This window comes from Schistosoma mansoni, chromosome W (genome assembly GCF_000237925.1).
Source record: "Schistosoma mansoni strain Puerto Rico chromosome W, complete genome".
NCBI classification, from domain to species: Eukaryota; Metazoa; Platyhelminthes; class Trematoda; order Strigeidida; family Schistosomatidae; genus Schistosoma; species Schistosoma mansoni.
Genome location: NC_031502.1, coordinates 55917455 through 55941079, shown reverse-complemented (window position 1 = coordinate 55941079; position 23625 = coordinate 55917455). Strand labels below are relative to the sequence as shown.

Here is a 23625-nt window from a genome sequence, read left to right as displayed (position 1 = left end):
AATTTCACATTGGTCATCCCGGGATAAAGCGTATGCAATTTATCGCCAGAAGCTATGCTTACTGGCCCCACATGGACCAGCATATCACGGATCTAGTAAACAAATGCGTTCAGTGTCAGCAAGCAGCAGAGTCCAATGCGAAGGTGCCGCCGGTTCCATGGCCACAGCCTGAGTATTCCTGGTCTAGGATACATGTCGACTTTGCCGGTCCAGTCAACGGAACCAATTATCTTGTCGTGGTTGACGCCTTCTCAAAATGACCGGAGATTGTACCCGTCACGCCACCAACGACCACCCAGACGCTGAAACATTTGACTGAGTTGTTCGCACGGAACGGATTACCGGAAGTTATTGTATCCGACAATGGTTCGCAGTTCACCTCGACACAGTTCCAAGAGTTCTGCAAACGCCTATCCATCAGGCATCTTCGCGCCCCACCTTATCACCCACAATCGAATGGGCAACCGGAAAGGTTCGTGGATACGTTCAAGAGGGCTCTGATTAAGTCAAAAGGGGAGGGGACGCCAGTGGAAACACTGCAGAATTTTCTATTCGCCTACAGAACTACCCCTAACGACACACTACCGGAGCAGAAGTCCCCCGCAGAGATCCTCATGGGAAGAAGGTTGAGGACTATCCACAACTTGATGCTACCGAAAACCACACCACCACTGGCACAAACCACGTCCCGGAAGCTACCCATGTACAACGTTGGATGCACAGTATTCGCTCGAGACTACAGAGCAACTCATGATCCTTGGATCGAAGCACGTGTGGTTAGAAGGGTAGGTAGAGTCATGTACGAGGTCGAGGTGGGAGCACATAGGTGGACGAGGCATCGAAACCAACTACGCAAGCGTTCAGCCCCAGCGCGCCCAACGACCGAAAGAAAGATCCCGCTGGACATATTGTTGGATACGTTCAATCTGCCAGTCGCCCCTACACAAGAAGAAACATAAAAGGTCGATCTACGGTCCCGAAGATGGTCACTGCGCCAACGGCGACAGACAGTCAGAATGCAAGTGGACCCCAAGAACGTTCGTTACTAAAAAGGGGAGGTGTTGGGGATGTCAAATCCCCAGGACTTACTTGATAAGTGGCTTAATTTTGTAATTTTATTTTGAAAATTTGAATTTAGCTGTTTTCGAGCCAAAAGCGCTCCTTTTACCTTCACGTCATATTTCCCACTTGTAAACTATCTTAAACGCTATTGGTCCATTGTTTCTTTGTGTGTGTTATTTATTAATGATGCCCAAGAACGATTTTATGCTGTATAAATACGCTTGACGTTTTCCCTTTATGATTGCTGTGCTTCTGGCTGCTACGGAATATAACTTCCCCGCTTCCAACTTGGACTTCCTACTCTAGTTAGCTGGGTCTGGGTCGCGTCAGAATAGCTAGCTTATCGGTCTCTGGTCACAAGTCTTTGTTCCGTTCGCTACTAGTGAATTCGTAACGCTTCGGATATAACAATTGGCGACGGGGATGGGCGCTTTAAGCGGGTTGGTGGACACGGCGAGTGCACCTACAGAAGTTGGAAAACCCTAATTCCAAACTAATGGTACACATGGGCTCCAGTATCCTGAGGGAACAAATGACGTATGAACCAATCGTTGGTCACCGGCTACCATGGGACTGTATCAACTTACGATGCTCCACTGCCTTGTGGATCAGACCTTTAGGTCAAAGGCTCCGGGTGTGGCCCCCTAAGAAAACCACTTGTTTCAGTTTGTGCACTTGTGCAGTATCACAGTCCTCACACAAATCAAATGAGATTTGTGTTGCGCATACGTATCTAGTGCCCCTTTGTACCAATATTCATGTGTTTAAATAAATAAACAATACTGCTGATATTCAGCTCCATTGGAAACTAATAATCTTGTAGAAATTCAATGAAAACTCACTCAATACCCCCAGTCTGTAATGTTATTACTGTATTAGTGAAAATTTTACTAAAGTATCCTTTATGAATTTTGAATAAAACTGAAAGTAACTACTTTAAATAGAATAGCCGAAAATCATTCTATTTCATGATTTCTCTCTTCACCTATTTACAACCGTATTCTTCTGAACGTGTAACATTGAGATATAATATCATATGATGCTATAGACATTTGTAACAGAAACAATTGGAGTAACAATGAGGTCATTTGGAGATGGAATTCAACAATATATAGAAGGACTGAGACAATAATTTGATAAAGTCTGGAAACTGATAAAAAGAATTAATTCTTATGTGTCGGTGATTTCAAGAATCTACAGTAGTATAAGATCATTTGAAAATAAATGTAGAAAACATTAAGCGATAAAATAGACTTGTTTGTCAGTAAGTAAATGGTTACTTGTGTCATATCATTGAACTTATCATGAAAATTAATTCCTAACAATAAGAATTAGATGAGTTATTGGACCAGGAATTCTTGGATTCGATACCTGATCGTGGTTGTATTGGCTTACTTCTGAAGAGTTTCTAACTAAAAGGCAACAACTGTATAGTGCTCCTTGGCTGTTAGTAATTTCCCAACTAATGTGATCTTATTATTTATATAATTTTTCTTTTTGATTAATAAGTATCAAGGGAACTGACTTTGTCATTTGTCACTAAATAACTCGTTTTGAACCTGGACTGATTGATTCAGACACCTATAGGATTATAGGTTGAAACTTCGATGTACCTCTGTCAGTGTTTGACCAGGTACCTGGTATTGGTATAAACCATATATACTCAATAACTGCAGTTCATATCCCTGTGTACGATTGTTAATTTATCTTTTATCTACGAAATATTGCTCTATATCGATGTACGGTTATAAAACACGGCCTTTAAGAGTAGCAGAGATCCGTGAGCTATAGGTTTCTGACTAAAGATATCTTCTTGTGTATGTTAGAGCTACCAAGTGATTGATGTTGACATTAGACACAGGGTACTTGATATATAATACAAATCAGTTGATGAATTAGTGAGTTTTCATCAACTGAGGTGGCCGGGATATGCGTTTCGGGCTAGACTATAATTTATGGACGAACGAATCAGGTATAAGATAACGGGTCTAGGATTTTGGCGCGAAATTCACTCAACCATTTGGCTAAATAGAGATTTGGCATTATAACTGATGTCAGTTCGTGATGAAAACTGCAAATCTAATTCCTAATTCGAACCATCAGCTGTAATTCACAATTTTAATTCCTCACACAGGTTTCTAACACTCATTTGGTCCTAGTTATTAGGTGGACATTCTCAAGATCATTTCAGCGTCTCTCAAAGGCCGTCCATAAATTATAGTCTCACCGCGTTATGTATGCCTAACCATTAGCCACCTCAAGAGCGGATGTAAGCCAGTGTAAACATATGTTGGAATAAAGCTCAGAGCACCCAAACCAAGATGTGTCACTGTTCCACAAGTTTTCTTACTGTTAATATGAGCCATTTTGGTTTATTCAGACTACCTGGTTTAGATTGTCTTGATCAAATGCTAGGTGACGCATTCACTGTTTATCTCCTCTTACATCCTGGGTTTCAAATTTATTTTATACCCTTTTATTCTGCTGATTCTTTCTCTTTAAGCAATATTATTTATGAACAACCATACTTTTACTACCACTGCTACTACTACTAATATTATTTCTAGTATTTCGATATTTATCTTGATAAATCCATCGTATTATCCTTATGTGACGTAACAACTTAATCCGTTACACATACTTGTTAGGTTCTCTATTGCTTATTACCCATTCACTCATTGAATGCCCTGGTACGGCCGAGAGTGGGGAGAGACCGCTCTCCCTCTCCAAATGCTCTCACATGGCCACGCGTATATAGCCTCTGACAGGGAAGCCTACTCACCGCCTTCTCGTGGTGAAGTGGGGTGTTGTTTACGAAATTGAGAGGACGAAAAGCGAATATCCGGCGCTTTAACCGGGTTGCTGAACACGGAAAGTCAACCTAGGGGAGTTGGAAAACTTTGATTCCAAAACAATGGTACATATGGGCTCTAGTATCCTGAAGGAACAAATGGCGTATGAATCAATCGTTGGTCACCGGCTACCATAGGACTGCATCTCTTTACGATGCTCCACTGCCTTATGGATCAGACCTTTATGTCAAAGTTTCCGGGTGTGGTCCTCTAAGAAAACTACCTGCTTCATTTTGGGCACCTGGGCAGTATCACAGTCCTCACACAAATCGAATGACATTTGTGCGGCGCATATATATCTGGTGCTTCATTGTACCAATATTTATATGTTTAAATAAATAATTTTCTCATACTGTACATCGTTTTCCTCTCATTTAAAGTTGGTGTAAAAATGATCCACGTTTATTCATATTGATTTGTCGTGCTGCATTAGAAAGTGATTATGTATCAATGAATTTATCACATTGGATTGATTTATCATTTGGTTATAAGCAATCTGGACAAAATGCTAAAGATTCCTTGAATCTATATCATCCATATGTAAGATATTTTTACTACATTGTTCATTATTATTATTACTATTATTATCACAAGGGTTTTTGTGGAGATTTCAGTATTTTCATAGTTGAAATCGGTTAAGTACTCTGGCGCGAGACTGGTAGGTCTTGTGTTCGAATCTCTCGAGTGCGGGATCGTGGATGCAAACTGCTGAGGAGTCCCATAATAGGACGAAACGGCGATCCAGTGCTTCCAGGTTTTCCATTGTGGTCTAGCTTCATTTGACTCATGATTTCAACTATGAAATTATTATTTTATTATTATTATTATTAATTATTGATATTCACAAACGGATACGCGATTAACTGTTGTTGGCATACTAATGACCTTCTTGAATATAGGGATCCTTTATTCCTATTGGTTATGTGATACACGTTGCTTTAACTGTAAACAGCTTAATAACAATGTAATCCACAATCCAAACTAGGTATATCAAATTAATCGACTATCAGTCATTAATAAAAGGGCTTATTATTTTTCTTCCATCGTTATTACTGATAATCAACACTTTGGTGTGTTTCTTAACGGTAGTTTGTTTGGTATATTTGATTCATAGTATTTCACCCGTTCGAGAGAAAATGTTCAAACATTGCTTTTCAATGGACAGCGTCGAGCAAACGCATTCTTTATTGTTTGTATCTTGTTGAAAAAAATTTCTCTACTGAATCGGTTCTTTTAAAACCTATGGTTGTTTCATGCTTTTAAAGTAATACCTTGATCATTTTTATTAAAATTGAACTAGGATTCTTCAATCGAAACGTCAGGACGGAAGCAAAAGAGATGGAAAAGCCAGCGGCTGTAGGTAACACCAGACATCTCTTTAGACTAATAAAAGAAACCGGAATTAAGAAGTCAATTGTAAGCGAAACAATCTCGGAAAAAGATGGAACCATTATCTGCTCTCAGCCCAGACGCTTAGAACGATGGGTGAAACACTTTAGAAAACAGTTTAGCTGGCCTTCAGCTACTTTACAGTTACCCACCGTTCCAAAACAGTCTGAATGGAACATTGAAGTAGGTCTCCCAACTTTAGCTGAAGTTCAAAAGGTCACAGCTAGTCTGAAGCGAAGAAGAGCAGCTGGTCTAGTTGGATTGGCTCCAGAGGTATTTAAATATGGTAGTCCAATTTTAACGATTAAGTTTGCTAATATTTTAGCTAAAATCTGGGAGTTGGACGTAATCCTATCTGACTGGTCACAATCACTTATTGTCCCAATATATAAGAAGGGGCCAAAATCATCCTGTGATAACCGTAGAGGGATTAAATTCATTCAGTATTGTTTGTTTGAATCTTCCCATCGATGTGCTAGGACTGCAACTGGTCAGTCTCTAATTGGCATATGTGCATACTGTGCGTATTGCCTCGATATAGCCTTAATTCACAAGCATGGTAAGCTGGATGGATAGTGGCTGGCAGTGGAATCCAGTTTGACGCGCGTTTCGTCCTATTTGGGACTCGTCAGCTATCAGGACTCGGTGGCTGAGTGGATGATGCGATGGCGTTTGAACCGAAAGGTACTGGGTTCGAGTCCCAGAGTGAACATCAACTCTGAGATGCAGGCACATCATCTGACGAGTCCCAAATAGGACGAAACGCGCGTCCTGGATTCCACTGCTAGCCACTATCCATCTCTGCTTACCATAGAGGGATTAGTCTGACTAACATAGCATCTAATATACTTGCCTCAATAATTATCGGGCGCCTAACTAAGACTCGTGAACTACAAACACGAGAAAATCAGGCTGGCTTCAGACCTGGTCGTGGCTGCATCGACCACATATTCACTATTCGTCAGGTTTTAGAGCACAGACATGCTTATCGGCGTCCGATAATGATAGTTTTTCTTGACTTAAAAGCAGCATTTGACTCTGTAGACCGAGAGGCTCCGTGGCAGTGTTTGTCATTGAAAGGTGTACCTGAGAAGTACATAAACCTTTTGAAGGCTCTTTACTCGAACACTACCAGTTGTGTGAGAGCTTATGGTGAACTGTCATCTGATTTTACAACCTCAAGTGGTGTCCGACAAGGTTGTCCACTATCTCCATTTTGTTTAACTTCATTATAGACCTACTGCTGGAAATAACGTTCTCGTCGACTGAATTTTCAGGAACTGATCTCCTTCAAGGAGGTCCACTTATCAACTTAAAATACTCAAATGGCATAGTCCTGTTTGGTGAAGGCTCTGACAAATTTCAAAATTCATATTACTATAAAAAAAAGTAAAGAATTTTGTTTGGAATTCGTACCACTGCTAACGATATTGTTTTCTAAAAAGATAGTAAATGCTTTGCAAATGAAACGGTTCAGCTCAGTCTCAAGCAAGGTAAAACCTGACGCGAATGTACATCGGTTCACGTCGCAATAACATATTGTCACAATGGGATGAAATTACCAAGATACATTTCAGGCTAGTAGTGTAGTGAACTAACACTTAAGTGAGAGACCACCAATTTACTTTTAAAGTTGAATTACAGAATATCTTGGTTAAATATGAGAACCATACACTGATACTTCATTTTCAAATTTCCATCGTTTGTCCTTCATATTCTGTATGGTTCTTCCAGTTCGTAATTCCTTTCCATTTTCTCCATTTATTCTGCTCAACTTGACCTTGTTAGCCTTCTGCTGCCAGGTTTACCGCTTCCGACTGTTATTACATACTACTTATGTCTATCGATATAAGTAGCATACATCACAGTAACAGTAATAAGAGCATTAGTAGTACGAGAAAAGATTACATATAAAAAATATGATTCAAGAAATAAGAAGGAATTCATTGAATAGGAAAGTTTAAGATAATTTTCAGAATCAACATCTGAAGGAAAAGACAAATACTGACTGAGTGTATACACTATCCTCCTTTAAACCTTGAGATTAAAATTGCTTCACATCTGTCTTTCTTCCTGTACTATATCATTATATACAATCTTTGTTTTATATACTTCCACCACTAAATTAACTACTTCTATGAATCCGGTGTTCATCTTGTTGTGCTAATGAGGTATGGCAACTTGAACCGATGAATATATGTGCCTGATCCTAAGTTGTAGCTGACTGACTGACTGACTGCATCTACGACATTCTGATCCATTACGAATCATAACACCCAACTTTCCCAACGATTGATTAAGATTATTTTACATCCACCTACATGTCTCAGTCCAATTGTCAATGACTTGATGACAATAAAGAACACCAATTAACGAAAATCATCTTTCTAAACTAAAAATCATGCTTTGATACGGGAACACATTTGCTTGCGCTTCACTAGACGCGCAGAAGAGCCACACTAAGAAAGCCCATTAGAGTCGAACTTCTATATACATCGAGGCTATATATCGAGACACTATATCGAGGCAATACGCACAGTATGTACATATGCCAATTAGAGACTGACCAGTTGCAATCCTAAACATCAATGGGAAGATTCAAACAAGCAATACTAAGTGAATTTAAAAATCTCTATCATCTATCATTACCGATGACTTAGAAAGTTAATCATTGTTATCTACTTTTTTTCTAGTAGTATATTCATAATTTTCCAAAAAATATTATTTTATTTTCTTAATCAATAACAATAAATTCATAATTACTAGACTTATTTTGGCGCAATCGATGTGGATACAATAGATGATCCTGTATTAGCACAAGCTGTTGAAGCTATGATTAATAATTATGGTCAAACACCAAAACAATTATTTCACAAACATCCTCATCCTTGTCGGTAAGTTTTAAAATATATATATATATATATATATATATATATCAAACGTATTAGCTCATTGGTATATACATTGAGTGTCTATGATAATCACCTAGATCTGTCTAACTACTGTGTTGTGCTTACTCTAACATTTCATCATCAAAGCGAATGTCCGGCGCTTTAACCGGGTTCATGGATGTGGAGGATCCACCTAGGGGATTTGGAAAACCCTGATTCCAAATCAATCGTGCACATGGGCTCCAGGATTCTGAAGGAACGAATGGTGTATGAACCAACTGTTGGTCACCAGCTACCATGGGACTGCATCTCCTCACGATGCCCCACTGCATTGTGGACTAGACCTTCAGGTCAAAGGCTCCGGGTGTGGTCCCCTAAGAAAACCACCTGCTTCAGTCTGGGCACCTGGGCAGTTTCACAGCCCTCACACAAATCAAATGAGATTTGTGAGGCGCATATTTATCTGGTGCTTCCTTGTACCAATATTTATGTGTTTAAATAAAATAAAATAAAAAGAAATCATCAGCACTCTCTGAATATACTTTCCATGCTGGTTAGGATTAGTCAGTCAGGCAGATTCCCAATCCTGAAGGAGTGAATACTAGTCGTGAGATTAGAAGCACTATATACTTAAATTTTTGAGCACAATTTGTTATAGTCGCATCTAATTTTCTAAAGCTGATTACAGGTCAACAATCTTTGGGCCTCTTGGTATCAGAGGTCATTTTTGTACTTTGGATTAAACTGTGTTTTTCGATTATCTGTTGAATAAACATCTGCCTAATAATTTTATTTTCGTCCCAAAAGCTTTGTGTGCAAGCAACTTAGGCTGATTAAAAACGTCCGACCACGTTTCTTCATTGTTCTAATCCAGTGTTTGAGTTAAAGAGAGTGTTTATCAACTTTACCATTCCTCTTCAAATTTACTATTAGTTGCATTCTGGAAATAGCTCTTATAAAATTACGATCTGCTGGTAGCGGTGTAGATGTTTTACATAAAGAAAACATTTCCTATCTACGTAGCATTCTTTAAGTAATAGAAAATTCCATAGTAATTGTATAAAAACTTACCATCGTTTTCATCTAGTATAAACTCATGATTAAAGAACTTGATGTTAGTCTGTAGCTTTGAGGGGTAAAATTATGACACAATCAATATGTTATATCTGAAGCGTTTCGAATTCACTAGTCAGCGAAAGGAACAAAGACTTGTGACCAGAAACCGATGAAAGCTAGCTATTCTGACGCGTCCCAAACCTAGCTAACTAGAGTAAAAAGTCCAAGTTGGAAGCGGGAAAAATATATTCCGTAAGCAGCCAGAAGCACATCAATCATAAGGGGAAAAAATCAAACGTATATATACAGCATAAAATTGTTCTTGGGCAGCATTACAAAATAGCACACTCAAAGAAACAATGGACCAATAGTGTTTAAGATATTTTACAAGTGGGAAATACGACTCGAAGGTGAAAAAAGCGCTTTTGGCTCGAAAACAGCTAAATTCAAATTTTCAAAATAAAATTACAAAAATAGGCCATTTATCAAGTAAGTTCTGGGGATTTAACAACCCTAACACAATATGGTTGACATCTGATTTTCCCAAAGATCATTTTCCTAATTATCAAGGACTTCAAAAATTCGAAACTGAAAGTTTGGATGACAACAACTCCTGTTGACCAAATCGTATTGAAGTGCTTATTTAACATTTGTGTAACGGATAGAGTTTAGTTGTATATTTTCAACTAACCATTGAAGTAAATTCATTATTTTCAAAATTAAACCAAGTTGCTTTTATAATAATCGATAGCCAATCGATTTCGCATCAGATCAGCGAACTTTCCCAGCTACTGATTACGAGTATTCCCTGCCTCTGAACTAAGAAGTCCTCACCTACCTCAATGACTTAGAACAGAAGTTAAATTGGCGCTTTGTCTTAACTAGCCCATCCGTAGGTTTTTCCAACCTATTATGAATCCAGTCAGCATTGACCGTTGTAATAAGGCGATGGTTTGGCAAGTGTAACATGTTTACTAACCAACCTAAGTTTATGGCCGCCTACAGCCTCATCTATTGACTTTTCGTTTTTTTTTCCTAGTATAATTTCATGATCACTCATTCATTGGTTCTACCGTTTATGACCATTGTCTTCATAGACATCTTTGACTGAGTATTTGCAACAAATATACATCTTTTACTTCAAAACTGTAAAGCAATGTGGAACGAACCATTGCACAATTTACTCAGCCTCATGGTTGACAGATATATAATTTTTCCTGACTACATCCGATGTTTCATTAAAAATACTACTAGCTACTACTCACAGATTTTACCCCTGTTAAGCCATAGGGTATCAATCTATGTTCTTGAACCAATTGTGTTCTAGTCTCGCTTTTCCAGTTTTTATCAAATACTATTAGTTCTTTTGATGGCTTACTTCGACTCCCGGGACAATGTATTCTTCGAATTGACAAACGTAATTCGACTTTATTCGATAGTTTTTCAATTCTCCCTGGAGGCAGTGCGTTCGCACTTACTTGCCCCCAAATGCCCTGGTACAGCCGAAAGTGGAGAGAGTCCGCTCTCCCTCTCGAAATGCTCTCTCATGCCACGCGAATATATAGCCTCTGCCACACAAGTCCTACTCACTGCCTTCTCGTGGCATCACTGTTGTTTACGAAATTGAGAGGACGAAAAGCAAATGTCCGGCGCTTTAACCGGGTTGCTGAACACGGCGAGTCCACCTAGAGGAGTTGGAAAACCCTGATTCCAAATCAATCGTACACATGGGCTCCAGTATCCTGATGGAACGAATGGCGTATGAACCTATTGTTGGTCACCGACTACCATGGGACTGCATCTCCTCACGATGCTCCACTGCATTGTGGATCAGACCTTTAGGTCAAAGGCTCCGGGTGTGGTCCCCTAAGAAAATCATCTGCTTCAGTCTGGGCACCCGGGTAGTATCACAGTACTCACACAAATCAAATGAGATTTGTGAGGCGCATATATATCTGGTGCCTCTTTGTACCAATATTTATGTGTTTAAATAAATAAATAAATAATTCGATAGTTTGCCTATTTATATGTCCTACTTATAGTCTCATTTCATTTGTTTTGTATTCTTTCAGTAACTTATCGATTTCTAATGAAGCCAAACTGAATATGACGTCAAAATTTAAAAGTAAATCTATTGATACAATGTCCAATATAACGATTCAAGAGGATGTTGGAGATAGACGTTCTTCTACACCTGTATTATTTAACTCTAATAATATCAATGATGACGATAAGAATTCATTACAAAATGCAACATTTTCTGTAACTGAAAAGCAATACTCATCAGTTAAACTGGACAACACACCATTAGAAACTGTGATTGGATTAAAGTGGGGTGAATGGGCAGGTAGTCCACAGATGAACTCTGTAAGTATACAATTGATTGGTTGAATTCATAAAGTATCACGCCAATTGATCATATGTAAATGTGATTTCCTACCAGTACGTACTCCTTAAGTTTACTTGCTGGTTAGCGTTTTTTTATAGCACGGTTGTCTTCTACGGGATGGGGATACTGACCCTACGCCCAAGCCTCCTCCTTTATCGGGGCTTCGGACCGACATTAACCGTAAAAGATCTAAAGGCTACTTAGTCATTAAAATATTTAACACAATATCTGATTTGAAAGACTACAGAGCAACAAAATTTATGAGAATGTAGAATAATCATGATTAATGATTAAAAGACTTTACATGAAGTGGTTAGTGTCACAGATGTATCCAGTCATTGACACCAATGTTATTCCGAATTCCTTAGTATTTCTTTTGTTGATTTTATCTCAGCCTTCTGAGATGTCACAAATTATAACGAAAAAAACTGGTTGATTGATTGAGTTTAATTAGTTTATCCCATGTTGGAAATGTAAGACATATATCACTGATGACTACGAATAATATGTCTCGCAAGCCGATCGGATCTTGAACGTGCAATCTATTTGTTGATTTCTGTAACTATCAAGTCACCGTACATATTTGGGTACTAAGTATGAACCTAAACAATTATTGTATATGGACTCTATAGAGATACAGCTAGTGTATCTATTCCGTAGTACATGAAGTAGAAGTTCAAATTGGGTGTATATGTTTTTCTTACTCAGAAATCAACAAAATATTGATTTTTCAGATCATTTTACATTCTTATACTTTGAAATGGCATCACTGTTCAACTAATCACTCTCGCATAAGGCAAAACGTATAACCCTGAGTAACAGTGTTCTCATGAATAGTATTTCCACTAGATGGGTTGTAGAGATTGTTCAATTACATTAATACCAAGAACCAATCTAAGTTAACCAACCATTGGAAATCCGGAAGTACTTTTAGGTCGTTTCGTCCTAAATTTGGACTTTCCAGAAGTGTTTTTCTACGACCTTTCAACCTGAGGTTGAACCCCAAACCTTCGATCTCGTAAAGTTAAACCTGTTGGGGATGTCAAATCCCCAGAACTTACTCGGCAAATGGCTTAATTATTTAATTTTATTTTGAAAGTTTGAATTTCTTTGTTTTCGCGCCAAAAGAGCTCTTTTCACCTTCGAGTCGAATTTCCCTCTTGTAAAATATCTTAACGCTATTGGTCCATTGTTTCTTGGAATGTGCTATTTTGTAATACTACAATTTTATGCTACATATATACGTTTGATTTTTTCCCCTTATGATTTCTGTGCTTCTGGTTGCTACGGAATATATTTTTCCCGCTTCCAACTTGGACTTTTTACTCTAGTTAGCTGGGTCTGGGACGCGTCAGAATAGCTAGCTTATCGGTCTCTGGTTACAAGTCTTTGTTCCTTTCGCTACTAGTGAATTCGAAACGCTTCAGACATAACAAAACCTGTATATTATTGTAACCGTAGTCAGTGCTCTGTAAGTTAAGCGTCCTTGCGCAAAGCCGAAGGTCATTGATTTGATTTCCGGTTGTGTGTTTGAGGATCTGTACGGTCGTCCACTGTTTTCAGGTTTTCAATGGTTGTTTCGATTAGATCTATTCCTGATCTAATTAAAATAATAATTTCCCTATTTGTATGCCTTTTTGATTATGATGCTTATTATTTTTTTGTTATGTGTATAGTTCGAAATAATCTGGAAAAAGCAGTTAATCAATACAAAGTCATCAGTATTGATAACTACAAAGAATTCACCGGAACATTCTGAAATGTTGAAAATACCATTTCTTAATCATTTAACTGGTTCTATATGGTGTGAACTCAATACGAAAGATACTCATTTACTTCGTCATATGAATCAACTTAACAGTATCTCTTCAATAAATAATGATAAATTATATCATTCTTGGAATGGTTGGGTCGATTTTAACATTGATCATGAAATTGGTAAATGTTTCCTGTCATCATCACCATCTCATTCTACAGAAATTTCATCATCACCGTTATCATCATTCACAACAACTGTCCAAACTGATTTTTCATGGTATTGGAAAATTCTTCACTGTGAATCAAATGCATGTATATGGGTGTCATTATTACCAGACATTAGTAATTTACAAGATCCATCATATCCTGTACCATATTTAATCAAATTGAAACCATCTCTACTAGATAGTAGAACTTTGAATATTTTTATGAAACGTTTACCCGAGGAATCACATAGTACTTGTAATGCTTCTTCTAATCCTCCTTATGATAAACCTTTTAGAACTTTTGATTCTTCTCCATCAGTACTACATCGTCATGATCATCAGCATCATGACGAGATACACTTACAATTACCATCTTCAAATCCTGTTCCATTAGATATTGGAAAATCTTTGATTACTTCATTAACTATTTCACCTAGTTCAAGTCATGGTATTCAATTATTTGTTGGTACTTGTTTTGGATCAATTTATGTAAGACAATTGCCTACAAATTTATACGATATCTCATATATTGACAATTGGTTATCACAAGTAAGTCATTGTATATAAAGTCATTTCTTTTTTTGTGCTCAAAAGAGAAAGGGAAAGTTAAAAAGTTATCATGATCCAACTGTTACCTTTCATATTTTATGGATAAAATCAACTTTCAAAGTTTCATTTTGGTATTAGGCAGTTTATTGTAGTCGACAGTGAACTCTGTAAGTATCTTAGGTTTAGTCAGTCAGTTAGTCAGTCACAACGTAGAACCTGGTACATATGCGTATCGGTTCAAGTTGCCATACATCATTAGTACAAAGAGATGAAATCATCTGGCCAAATTCAAGAATAGTAGAGGTAGATAACAGTCGAAGTGGTGATAGTAAAAGATTAGGTACCAATAATACGATACAATAATGTATAAATCAGTGGAAAAAAAACTTATGAAGAATTCAGAAGCTTACAATGAAGAGGAAACAAATAATTAATTCACCGAAGCCATTACAAACGATTTTAAGTCATTTCATTCAGTCTCTTTCAAGTTTTGTACTAGTTGACAATTAGAATTTGGGGTGAAAAATGTTCAACATACTATACTGTTACTCATTTACAGTTGAAATAATATTGTATCTCAGTATCAACAATCTAATCTAGTGAGAATATGTATATCTTATATAACAATGAAATAATTCTACTGAGAAGCCGTTACCAGTGGAGCTAATCCGTGTCGGGTGTGAGGCGGTTACCCACCAAAAACAATGGAAGATAGTTGCGCAATGTCGTGAATTGGTTGAGGTTGGACATTAATACCATTCGATGTTAACTAAATAGTGTAGAAGTTAAACGTTCGCGTGTTAGACTGAATGTACTGGACTCAAGTACAGAGTGCAGGATCATGTGTGCGCACTGCTAGGAGGTCGGTTGCCGAACTGAAACGAATCGGATGTCCAGTGCTTCCAAGTTACCAATGTAAATGTCGTGGAGCTTTCATCGTTCTTCTGAACGCTTCACGAACAAACCATCCAGCTCAGAGAACAAAACTCCATCAAAATTATCCACCTGAGCTACAAATCTTCACCAAATACAATGTCTGCCTGGAGAGGACTCATTTGGATCACATAGCTACACAATCTAATGGTCTAGAATATTCATTGTTGAATCGTAATTAGTCTTTCGTAATGCATTTGAAAATTAATTCTTGTATCAAACAGTTATTAAAATTTTTCATACCCCTTACTATTAGTTCACTCCAAATCAGCAAACAATATAAATAACCTCAATAGACGACCAATGAATTCACAGATTAATGTTATTAAACGTAGTTATTTTTAGAAATATCTAATTTTCTAAGATCGTTTGAACTGACTTCAGTTAGCCAGCTATCCATTAAACCACATTGTTTGTATTCTGATTGGTATAACATCATTACTCACTTGTCTTCAATCGAAATAGATAAAGTGGACTTTAATCCTACATCTTACTTGTTAAAAGTTAATTAACTTATCCTTTAAATCATTAAATCAACTCCAAGAATCATTTACCATGCTTGTGAATTAAGGCTATATCGAGGCAATACGCACAGTATGCACATATGCCAATTAGAGACTGACCAGTTGCAATCCTAAAAACATCAATGGGAAGATTCAAATAAACAATACTAAGTGAATTTAAACTTCAACCCATTGCACAAGCAAGTGGCTATCAGGACTCATTGGCCGGGTGGATAACTCGATGGCGTTTGAAAAGAATGGTACTGGGTTCGAGTCCCACAGTGAACATCAACTCTGAGATGCAGGTACATCCAGCTGACGAATCCCAAATAGGACGAAACGCTCGTCCTGGATTCCACTGCTAGTCACTATCCACCTTTGCTTACCATGTTAAATATTGTCTAGTTCTTTTTACTTTCTCAATAGTTCTGTTTAATGATATCTCAATCTGTATTTCATTCATCTTATTTCATGTATAATCTCACATGAAAATCTCGCGAGGCGGGATCGTGGATGTGCACTGCTGAGGAGTCCCACAATAGTACAAAACGGCCGTCCACTGGTTCTAGGTTTTCCAAGGTGGTCTAGCTTCAATCGTCTCATGATCTCAACTATTAAAATTACCATAATATCCATAAAAACCCCTTCTGACATTTTGTTTTTCATCATTTCAGGATGATCAGGATAAATCATCATTCAATGAAAATCAAAAAAATTGTACAGTAAATATTTATAAACGATCATCAAGAAAAGGATCAACAAAATCAAGCATGAAACATTCAAAATCGACTACTACTACTACTGCTACTACTATTAATAGTAATAGTAGTACTGCCACTATGAATCCTTCTCCAAATCTTAATCATTCTATTTATAATGGGAATAATAAAGAAACAGCTGGTTTATGGGAAATTACCGGTTGGAAACAATTATATGGTCATGCTGGACATGAAATAACCAGTTTAGTCATTAATCGTAACAACAGTTTAATTGCTAGTGGTGATAATCATGGTTATGTATGTTTATGGGATAGATATCGTTTAACATTAATTCAAACAATTAATACTAATATTATTAATGATCATCATGATCAACAAAATGAATTAGCTGAATTAGGTTCAAATAGCAGTCGAAGTCATAGTATCATGACTACGACGACGACGACCGGTCATGATTACCAAAACCATAATGATTTGAAACAACCTTATAGACAATTTTCCTCGAATCATCTTAATGTAGAGAATTCCATGAATAAAAGTGATGATGATATACAAATGAAGAAAAAGAAGAATCTTTTAAGTAGTAGCAGCAGTAGTAGTAGTAATTCAACATCTGATTTTATAAATAAAAATGATGATTCAATATTATTGAATAGTTTTAAACGTATTGATGGAATATGCTTCAATTTAACATCCGGTGAATTAGTTATAGCCAAATGGAATCATCCTCATTGTAATGGTAAGTAATCATTCAATATTTGCTTGTTTTGTTTTTATTGTTTTACTAACTTACTTACGCCTGTTACTCCCAATGGAGCATAGGCCGCCGACCAGCTTTCTCCAACCCACTCTGTCCTTGGCGTTCTTTTCTAGTTCTATCCAGTTTTTTGTTCATTCTTCTCATGTCTGTCTCTATTTCTCCGCGTAATGATTGTTTTACTAAACATCCTGCTATTTTAGATTTCATAGTATTTTGTTTATGATAACTGATAATTATTTGCTATTTGGTTACTGTGTACCTTCTGTGTTAAGTATTAAGGGGAGTTGGCGGTATATTATCTAACATCTCGACATAATGAGCTCAATATTTACTGACTTAGACTAGCGGCTACATTACGACTTGATAGATTTTAGTGAGGTTTCGTTCCGGATGGTTTGGTCTTCTGATCAACACCATCAGCACAAACTTCAAGTAGAAGTAAAGTGTTCGAATTTTTTCGCACATGACTCACAGCTTATCCTATCGAATTCGATCTTGATTGTTTGGTGTTAAGATTTAACCTATCATTGTCTACCTCCATTTCATATTATTCTCACTCCTATTTTGTCCATGTGTTTTAGTGATTGGATGATAAATTGAATTGATTTCAGTGTGTTTGTTGATTGCTGAATGACCTGAGTCCCCAAGTGTCTGAAAAATACTCTAGTATTTTAAATATCTTTTCTACTCAAGATTTCAACCTTTTTCCGGTAGAATTTTTGTGCTCAATTGTCTACATGGATTGATTGAAGCGAAGATATGTCATGGCATTTAACAGCTAGTTAGTGTTCATACAGCATTAAAAACATCTCGAAAACATAACATCGGTCAATCATTTAAATTCCACTAAAGTTTGGTAGATTTTAAGTAGAGATGGATGGTCGTTAGCAGTGGAATCCAGGACGTATGGTTTGTCTTATTTGAGACTCATCAGCTGGACTTACTTGCACCCTAGAGTTGATGTCCACTCCGAAACTGTAAATCAATACTTTTTGCTTCAAACATCGACACGTTATCCACTTACCCACAGAGTCTAAATCGCTACTGGCTTCTTTGATGGGGATGACTTTGTGTCATTTGTATTGATTGCTTGAATCTTCCTATTGATAATTTCCAAGTAGGAGGGAACGTACGTTCTGGATTCCACTGCTATCCACCATTCAACTCGGTTTAAGATATTTGTACATAAACCGCAGTATCGACGCCAATCCACATAAGATTTACGTATGCTAAAAATTGACTAGCCAATTATAATCCTAAAAATCAATGGGAAAATTCAAACAATCAATAAAAATGAACTAAAGTTTAGTATTCACTTGTTGTTGTTTTGACTTGTATCTTCCCATTGTTATACTGGACTGAGATTGATCAGTCTCTCTTTAGCATATGTGCATCCTATGCGGACTGCCTCAATATTTCCTGAAATCACAGCCTTTATAAGCAAAGATGGATAGTGGCTAGCAGTGGAATCCAGGACGCGCGTTTTGCCTTATTTGGGACTCGTCGGCTGGATATACCTGCATCTCAGAGTTGATTTTCACTCTGTGACTCGAACCCAGTATCATTCGCTTCAAACGCCATCGCGCTATTCACTTAGTATGTTTTCTCAAATGATCTTCATATCTTGACAAAATTTTCCCTAACTTTAAAAGTCATCCAAGTTGAATTGTAGCATATTTCTTTCCCTTTTGTCATATGTGTAATTTTGTTTTTGTTGGCTCACACTACAAAAAATAGCTGGTTAATAATGACACAATCATCAAATCGTTTCTCTGTTAATTTCTATTTATAAGTTAAACTAATATTTATCCATCAGAAGGGGTTTTTCTGGATATTTCAGTATTTTCATAGTTGAAATCACGAGTCAATTGAAGCTAAACCACTATGGAAAACCTGAAAGCACTGGACGGCCGTTTCGTCCTGTTATGGGACTCCTCAGTAGTGCACATACACGATCGAAAATAATATTTATCCGACAACTGGATCAATTGAACTAAATTTACTAACATCATTTAACTTTCAACCATTCAACCTCAGGCTACCAATTGCATTCCTTTCCCGTTCTTTCGTTATCGATCTTCTACTGAAATAGATTCAAACCCCGTTCATCATTATATACTACTTATATGAATATAAGTAACCTACACCACAATATGAACCGTTTATTAGAACATATTTCCCACAAGCATTATTCACTTGGAAAATTCCTTTTCTCATTCCCTAAAATATATCAATCAAATGTTAACAGTATTAATCCGTCATTGAACTGGATAACAGATAACACCATACATTGATTTATCATTTATCGTTGCAATATTCATTGGTTCCTTCTTTTGGTCTTTTCTGTTCATTATTTATTTTATTTTTAGTCTGTTGGCTTGGTGTATATTCTTGTTCTGGAGTTTGGATAGCTAATCGTATTTTAGATTTTCTAGCTGAAATCAATGATCCATTAATAGATTCACCATTGTTACAAATCTATAATGATAATGATTGTTATCCTTCGGTTCCCATGGCATTTTCAACTGTATCTGAAGGTCGAGGTGTGAATTGTTTATTAGTTGGTGGTCCAGGCGGTCGATTAGTATGGTTGAATTCATGGACATTGGATACAGTACGAACATATATGGTAAGTCTCTATATGTATGAGTTATATTCATTCGAATTTTTATGATTCAACGTTTTTTAATTAATGAACACTATACATACTCCCTCAAGCTTAGATCAATCATGATATCAATCAAAAATTAGCCAGTCGTGATTGCCTCCATGTGTATCAATTACAAAGAGGAATCAGTGTGACGTTATGTAGGTCTGTTGTAACTCTTCTCCTAGTCATGAAGTTATAAGCCCCTCCATTGGATGATGCAACATCTAGTCGCTATGGCAAAGAATTGATAATTCCTTTTTTTTCCAAAATTCCTCATGTATATTTATAGCTTGTTCAGTGATCAACCTTCACATTATTGATAAGTCTTGATACTGATATGCTCAATGTATCTTCTTAACTGGTCTTGTACAGAAAAAAAACAGGAGTATCTATAGAGTTATACATGACCTTGGGATCCTGGAAATTTCTGAAACCATAACAATTATATTAGTGGTATAGGTAAATGTTCAATCAAAACCGTGAAACATGGTTCTGTACCTTCTGGGTTTTTTTTTGAAAAGCTTCCATTCAACGCGGATTGGATAAAACGTTGACTGGCGTTTCTGAGCCTTTGGGGACTTTGATAAGGGAGTTTTTGGAACTCCCTCAACAATTATCTATTCTCTCATATACTCGAAAGTAAAACTACTAACTTCGTTTGCTGATAACATCAGTCTGAGACGATTACAAGTCCCGTGATTGACCATAAAAACAACCCGTACTTTGAGATTCAAAAGTTAAAGCATTGATTTCAACTCATCTATAAGGAACAATTATTGATTTACAATCTACGAAGTGTACCCAATCCGGGCTTCTGTATTATTGAACAATTACTCACACAGAACAATGTTGATTAATATCAAAAAGAAGACTGAACTAAAACAGGATCCTAATGGTAATCCATATGTAGCCAATACAACACTGTACACATTACGCCGGGAAATAGAAGCAGATATGAAAAGGATGAATGTTAACTGTAAAGAACTGGAAAGGATTGCCCAGGACAGGGTTGGTTAGAGTATACTGGTGTGCGGCCTATGCTCCTCCACGGAGAGTAACAGGCGTAATTAAATAAGTGTGGAACAGTCGTTATAGTGTATGATGAATCATTCAGAAATTGAGAATGAACACTTGCCATGAAATTCAAAGATCCTATATTTCATACTTAATGAAGGTTTAGTTTTATGCATTACTAACGTCTATACACTTAATGATGAAACAACTATTCACTGCTCAAATTTCTTCAGCTGAAGGTTAGGTTGTGACAAAAACTCAACTCTCAAATAATAACATTGTTCATATTGTATTATACACTCTAAAGAATAATTAACTATTTGTTTATTTATTTAAACACACAAATGTTGGTACAAAGGAGCACCAGATATATATGCGTCACACAAATCTCATTTGATTTGTATGAGGGCTGGGATACTGCCCAGGTTTTCTTAGGAGCCCACACCCAGAGCCTTTGACCTAAAGGTCTGATCCACAAGGCAGTGGAGCATCGTGAGGAGATGCAGTCCTATGGAAGCCGGTGATCAACGATTAATTCATACGCCATTCGTTCCTTCAGGATACTGGAGCCCATGTGCACGATTGATTTGGAATCAGGGTTTTCCAACTCCTCTAGGTGAACGCGCCGTGTCCACTAACCCGGTTAAAGTGTCGGACATTCGCTTTTCGTCCTCTCAATTTCGTAAACAACAGTGATGCCACGAGAAGGCAGTGAGTAGGACTTGTGTGGCAGAGGCTATATATTCGCGTGGCCATGTGAGAGCATTTGGAGAGGGAGAGAGTGCTCTCCCCACTCTCGACCGTACCAGGGCATTTGGGGGCAAACTCCGTTAAAAATATACAATCTAATGTTATTATTAATTCTCCTTTTGTTTGTTTTTTTGCCTTTAATAGCTTCCAGATAATGATGTAAATGCACGTATTACATCAGTTTGTTTTGGACCATTATTAAATCATGTAAATTATCATAGAAATTCAAAAGATTTAGGTGAAATCTTATGTCAAGGACTTTATATATCTGTTGAAACAGGTTGTTTATATCATTTTGGTCCTAAATCTGTACAAACATGTACAAATATAGATCCATTGAATAATGAAACTTATTCATCTTATTCATATAATGATTTATATAAACATTCTATTGTACATTGGTTAGATACATAGTGATGAATACACAAATATGTATCTATTTTATAATGATCCAAAGATTTTTTTATAAAACCCTTTTTGTTTATTGATTGTTGGTAAATACACACCTTCTATTGTTTCATCTTGTTTACTCTTTGTTAGTATTATATCTAAAAATTAAAGTCTTTTGCGTACTATTTGGGGCACTCAAACGCTAGAACCTTTCAAATCTCAAGTTCAAAGACAGAAGACGAGTGAGAGGGTATAAAACTGTCATCATCATTACAGTCATCCAAACCGTATATAGTAGTCACAAAGGGGTTTTGTAGAGATTTTCTGGAGTTCTAGTGAGAAGTCGTAGCCAGTGGAGCTTATCCATGTCAGGTAGAGACAGGTATCAACCTTAGTACAATGTAAGTTCGACGCGCAATTTCGTGGATTGGTTGAGGTTAGACATTAACACCGTTGGATGCCGGCCGGCTCAGTGGTCTATCGGTTAAGTGCTCTGGCGCGAGACTGATAGGTCCTGGGTTCGAATCCCGCGAGGCGGGATCGTGGATGCGCACTACTGAGGAGTCCTACAGTAGGACGAAACGGCAGTCCAGTGCTTCCAGGTTTTCCACGGTGGTCTAGCTTCAATTGACTCATGATCTTAACCGTATGTAGTAGTTTTTGGCAGTTGTTCAATAAGGAGGCTACACGTTGAGATTCTGGATTGCTCTTCCGAAAGATGATTGGATTGAATATCTTCGGTTCTTTTTGAGCTTCTTAGAGTTTCCTTGAGTTCACCCGGGGGCCGTCCTCACAGCTAGGGTAGACTTTATTATTGTTATATGAAGTGACAAGATTCTGTCCAACCGTCTTGGTGATCAAAACTTTCTTTTAAAAAAATAGATCCTAGTAGTCTCCAACGTCATGAAATGATCCAGAAAAATAAATTCATATTCTACGTTATCTCTCAGCTGAATGTGTACTTTAATACATTGTAGTGATATTATACACCACTTGGCGAATGTGAAACATACCCCATCGTAGATAGACTTGCGCTTGATTGTCAATCTTATTTTTCCCCAAACACTTTTGAAGTATAACACTTGTATATTATGGAATTATCGAATGATTAGTGGCTAAGATTAAATACAAGGTAATAAGTTATGATAGTGAAGCGGTTAATGGAGCTACGGACCTTCATGTGTTCAGATGATTTCATCTTGTATTTAGCATATACAAACACTTCCAATCTCGATACACTGTGTATAGGAACAGGTAGATCGGAAATATATTCCAAACTGTCATTTAATGATACTGTGGCATCCACTTATGAAGTCACTGACTATTGGACTGAATTCTATTACTCGATGATACAAACTTTGTAATTGAAATTTGAAAGATAAAAAAACATGGAATCAATAATTTAAGATGTCGTGTGATACAAATCAAAAGTTGTCTCACTATCCATTTACTAGAACTCCAATTGATTGGTGTCTATACTGTGACTCGAACTATATACAGTTCCCAAGCATGGTAAGCAGAGATAGATAGTGGCTAGCAATGGAATCCGGGACGCGCATTTCGTCCTATTTGGGACTCGTCAACTGGATGTACCTGCATCTGAGTTGATATTCACTCTGGGAGTAACTCGTACCCAGTACCCTCGCTTCAAATGCCATCGCCTTTTCCACTCGGCCACTGAGTCCTGATAGCCGCTTGCTTGTGCGATGTGGTGAAGTTTAAACTCATTTAGTATTGCTTGTTTGAATCTTCCC

At 37.2% G+C, this 23625-nt stretch overlaps 1 protein-coding gene across 1 annotated transcript in view; it reads left to right on the top strand.

Moving 5' to 3' along the window:
* Positions 1 to 21895, top strand: part of Smp_162930 (beige/beach protein-related) — a gene marked incomplete at both ends in the record, with an annotated part of 105860 nt that extends 83965 nt beyond the window's left edge. The window contains 7 exons of the mRNA XM_018790235.1: positions 4295 to 4454; positions 8070 to 8197; positions 11323 to 11617; positions 13316 to 14156; positions 16480 to 16845; positions 19437 to 19696; positions 21626 to 21895. Of these exons, the coding sequence (XP_018655598.1) occupies positions 4295 to 4454; positions 8070 to 8197; positions 11323 to 11617; positions 13316 to 14156; positions 16480 to 16845; positions 19437 to 19696; positions 21626 to 21895 (2320 nt within the window). The remainder of the gene's footprint in view (positions 1 to 4294; positions 4455 to 8069; positions 8198 to 11322; positions 11618 to 13315; positions 14157 to 16479; positions 16846 to 19436; positions 19697 to 21625) is intronic.
* Between the last annotated feature and the right edge of the window lie 1730 nt (positions 21896 to 23625).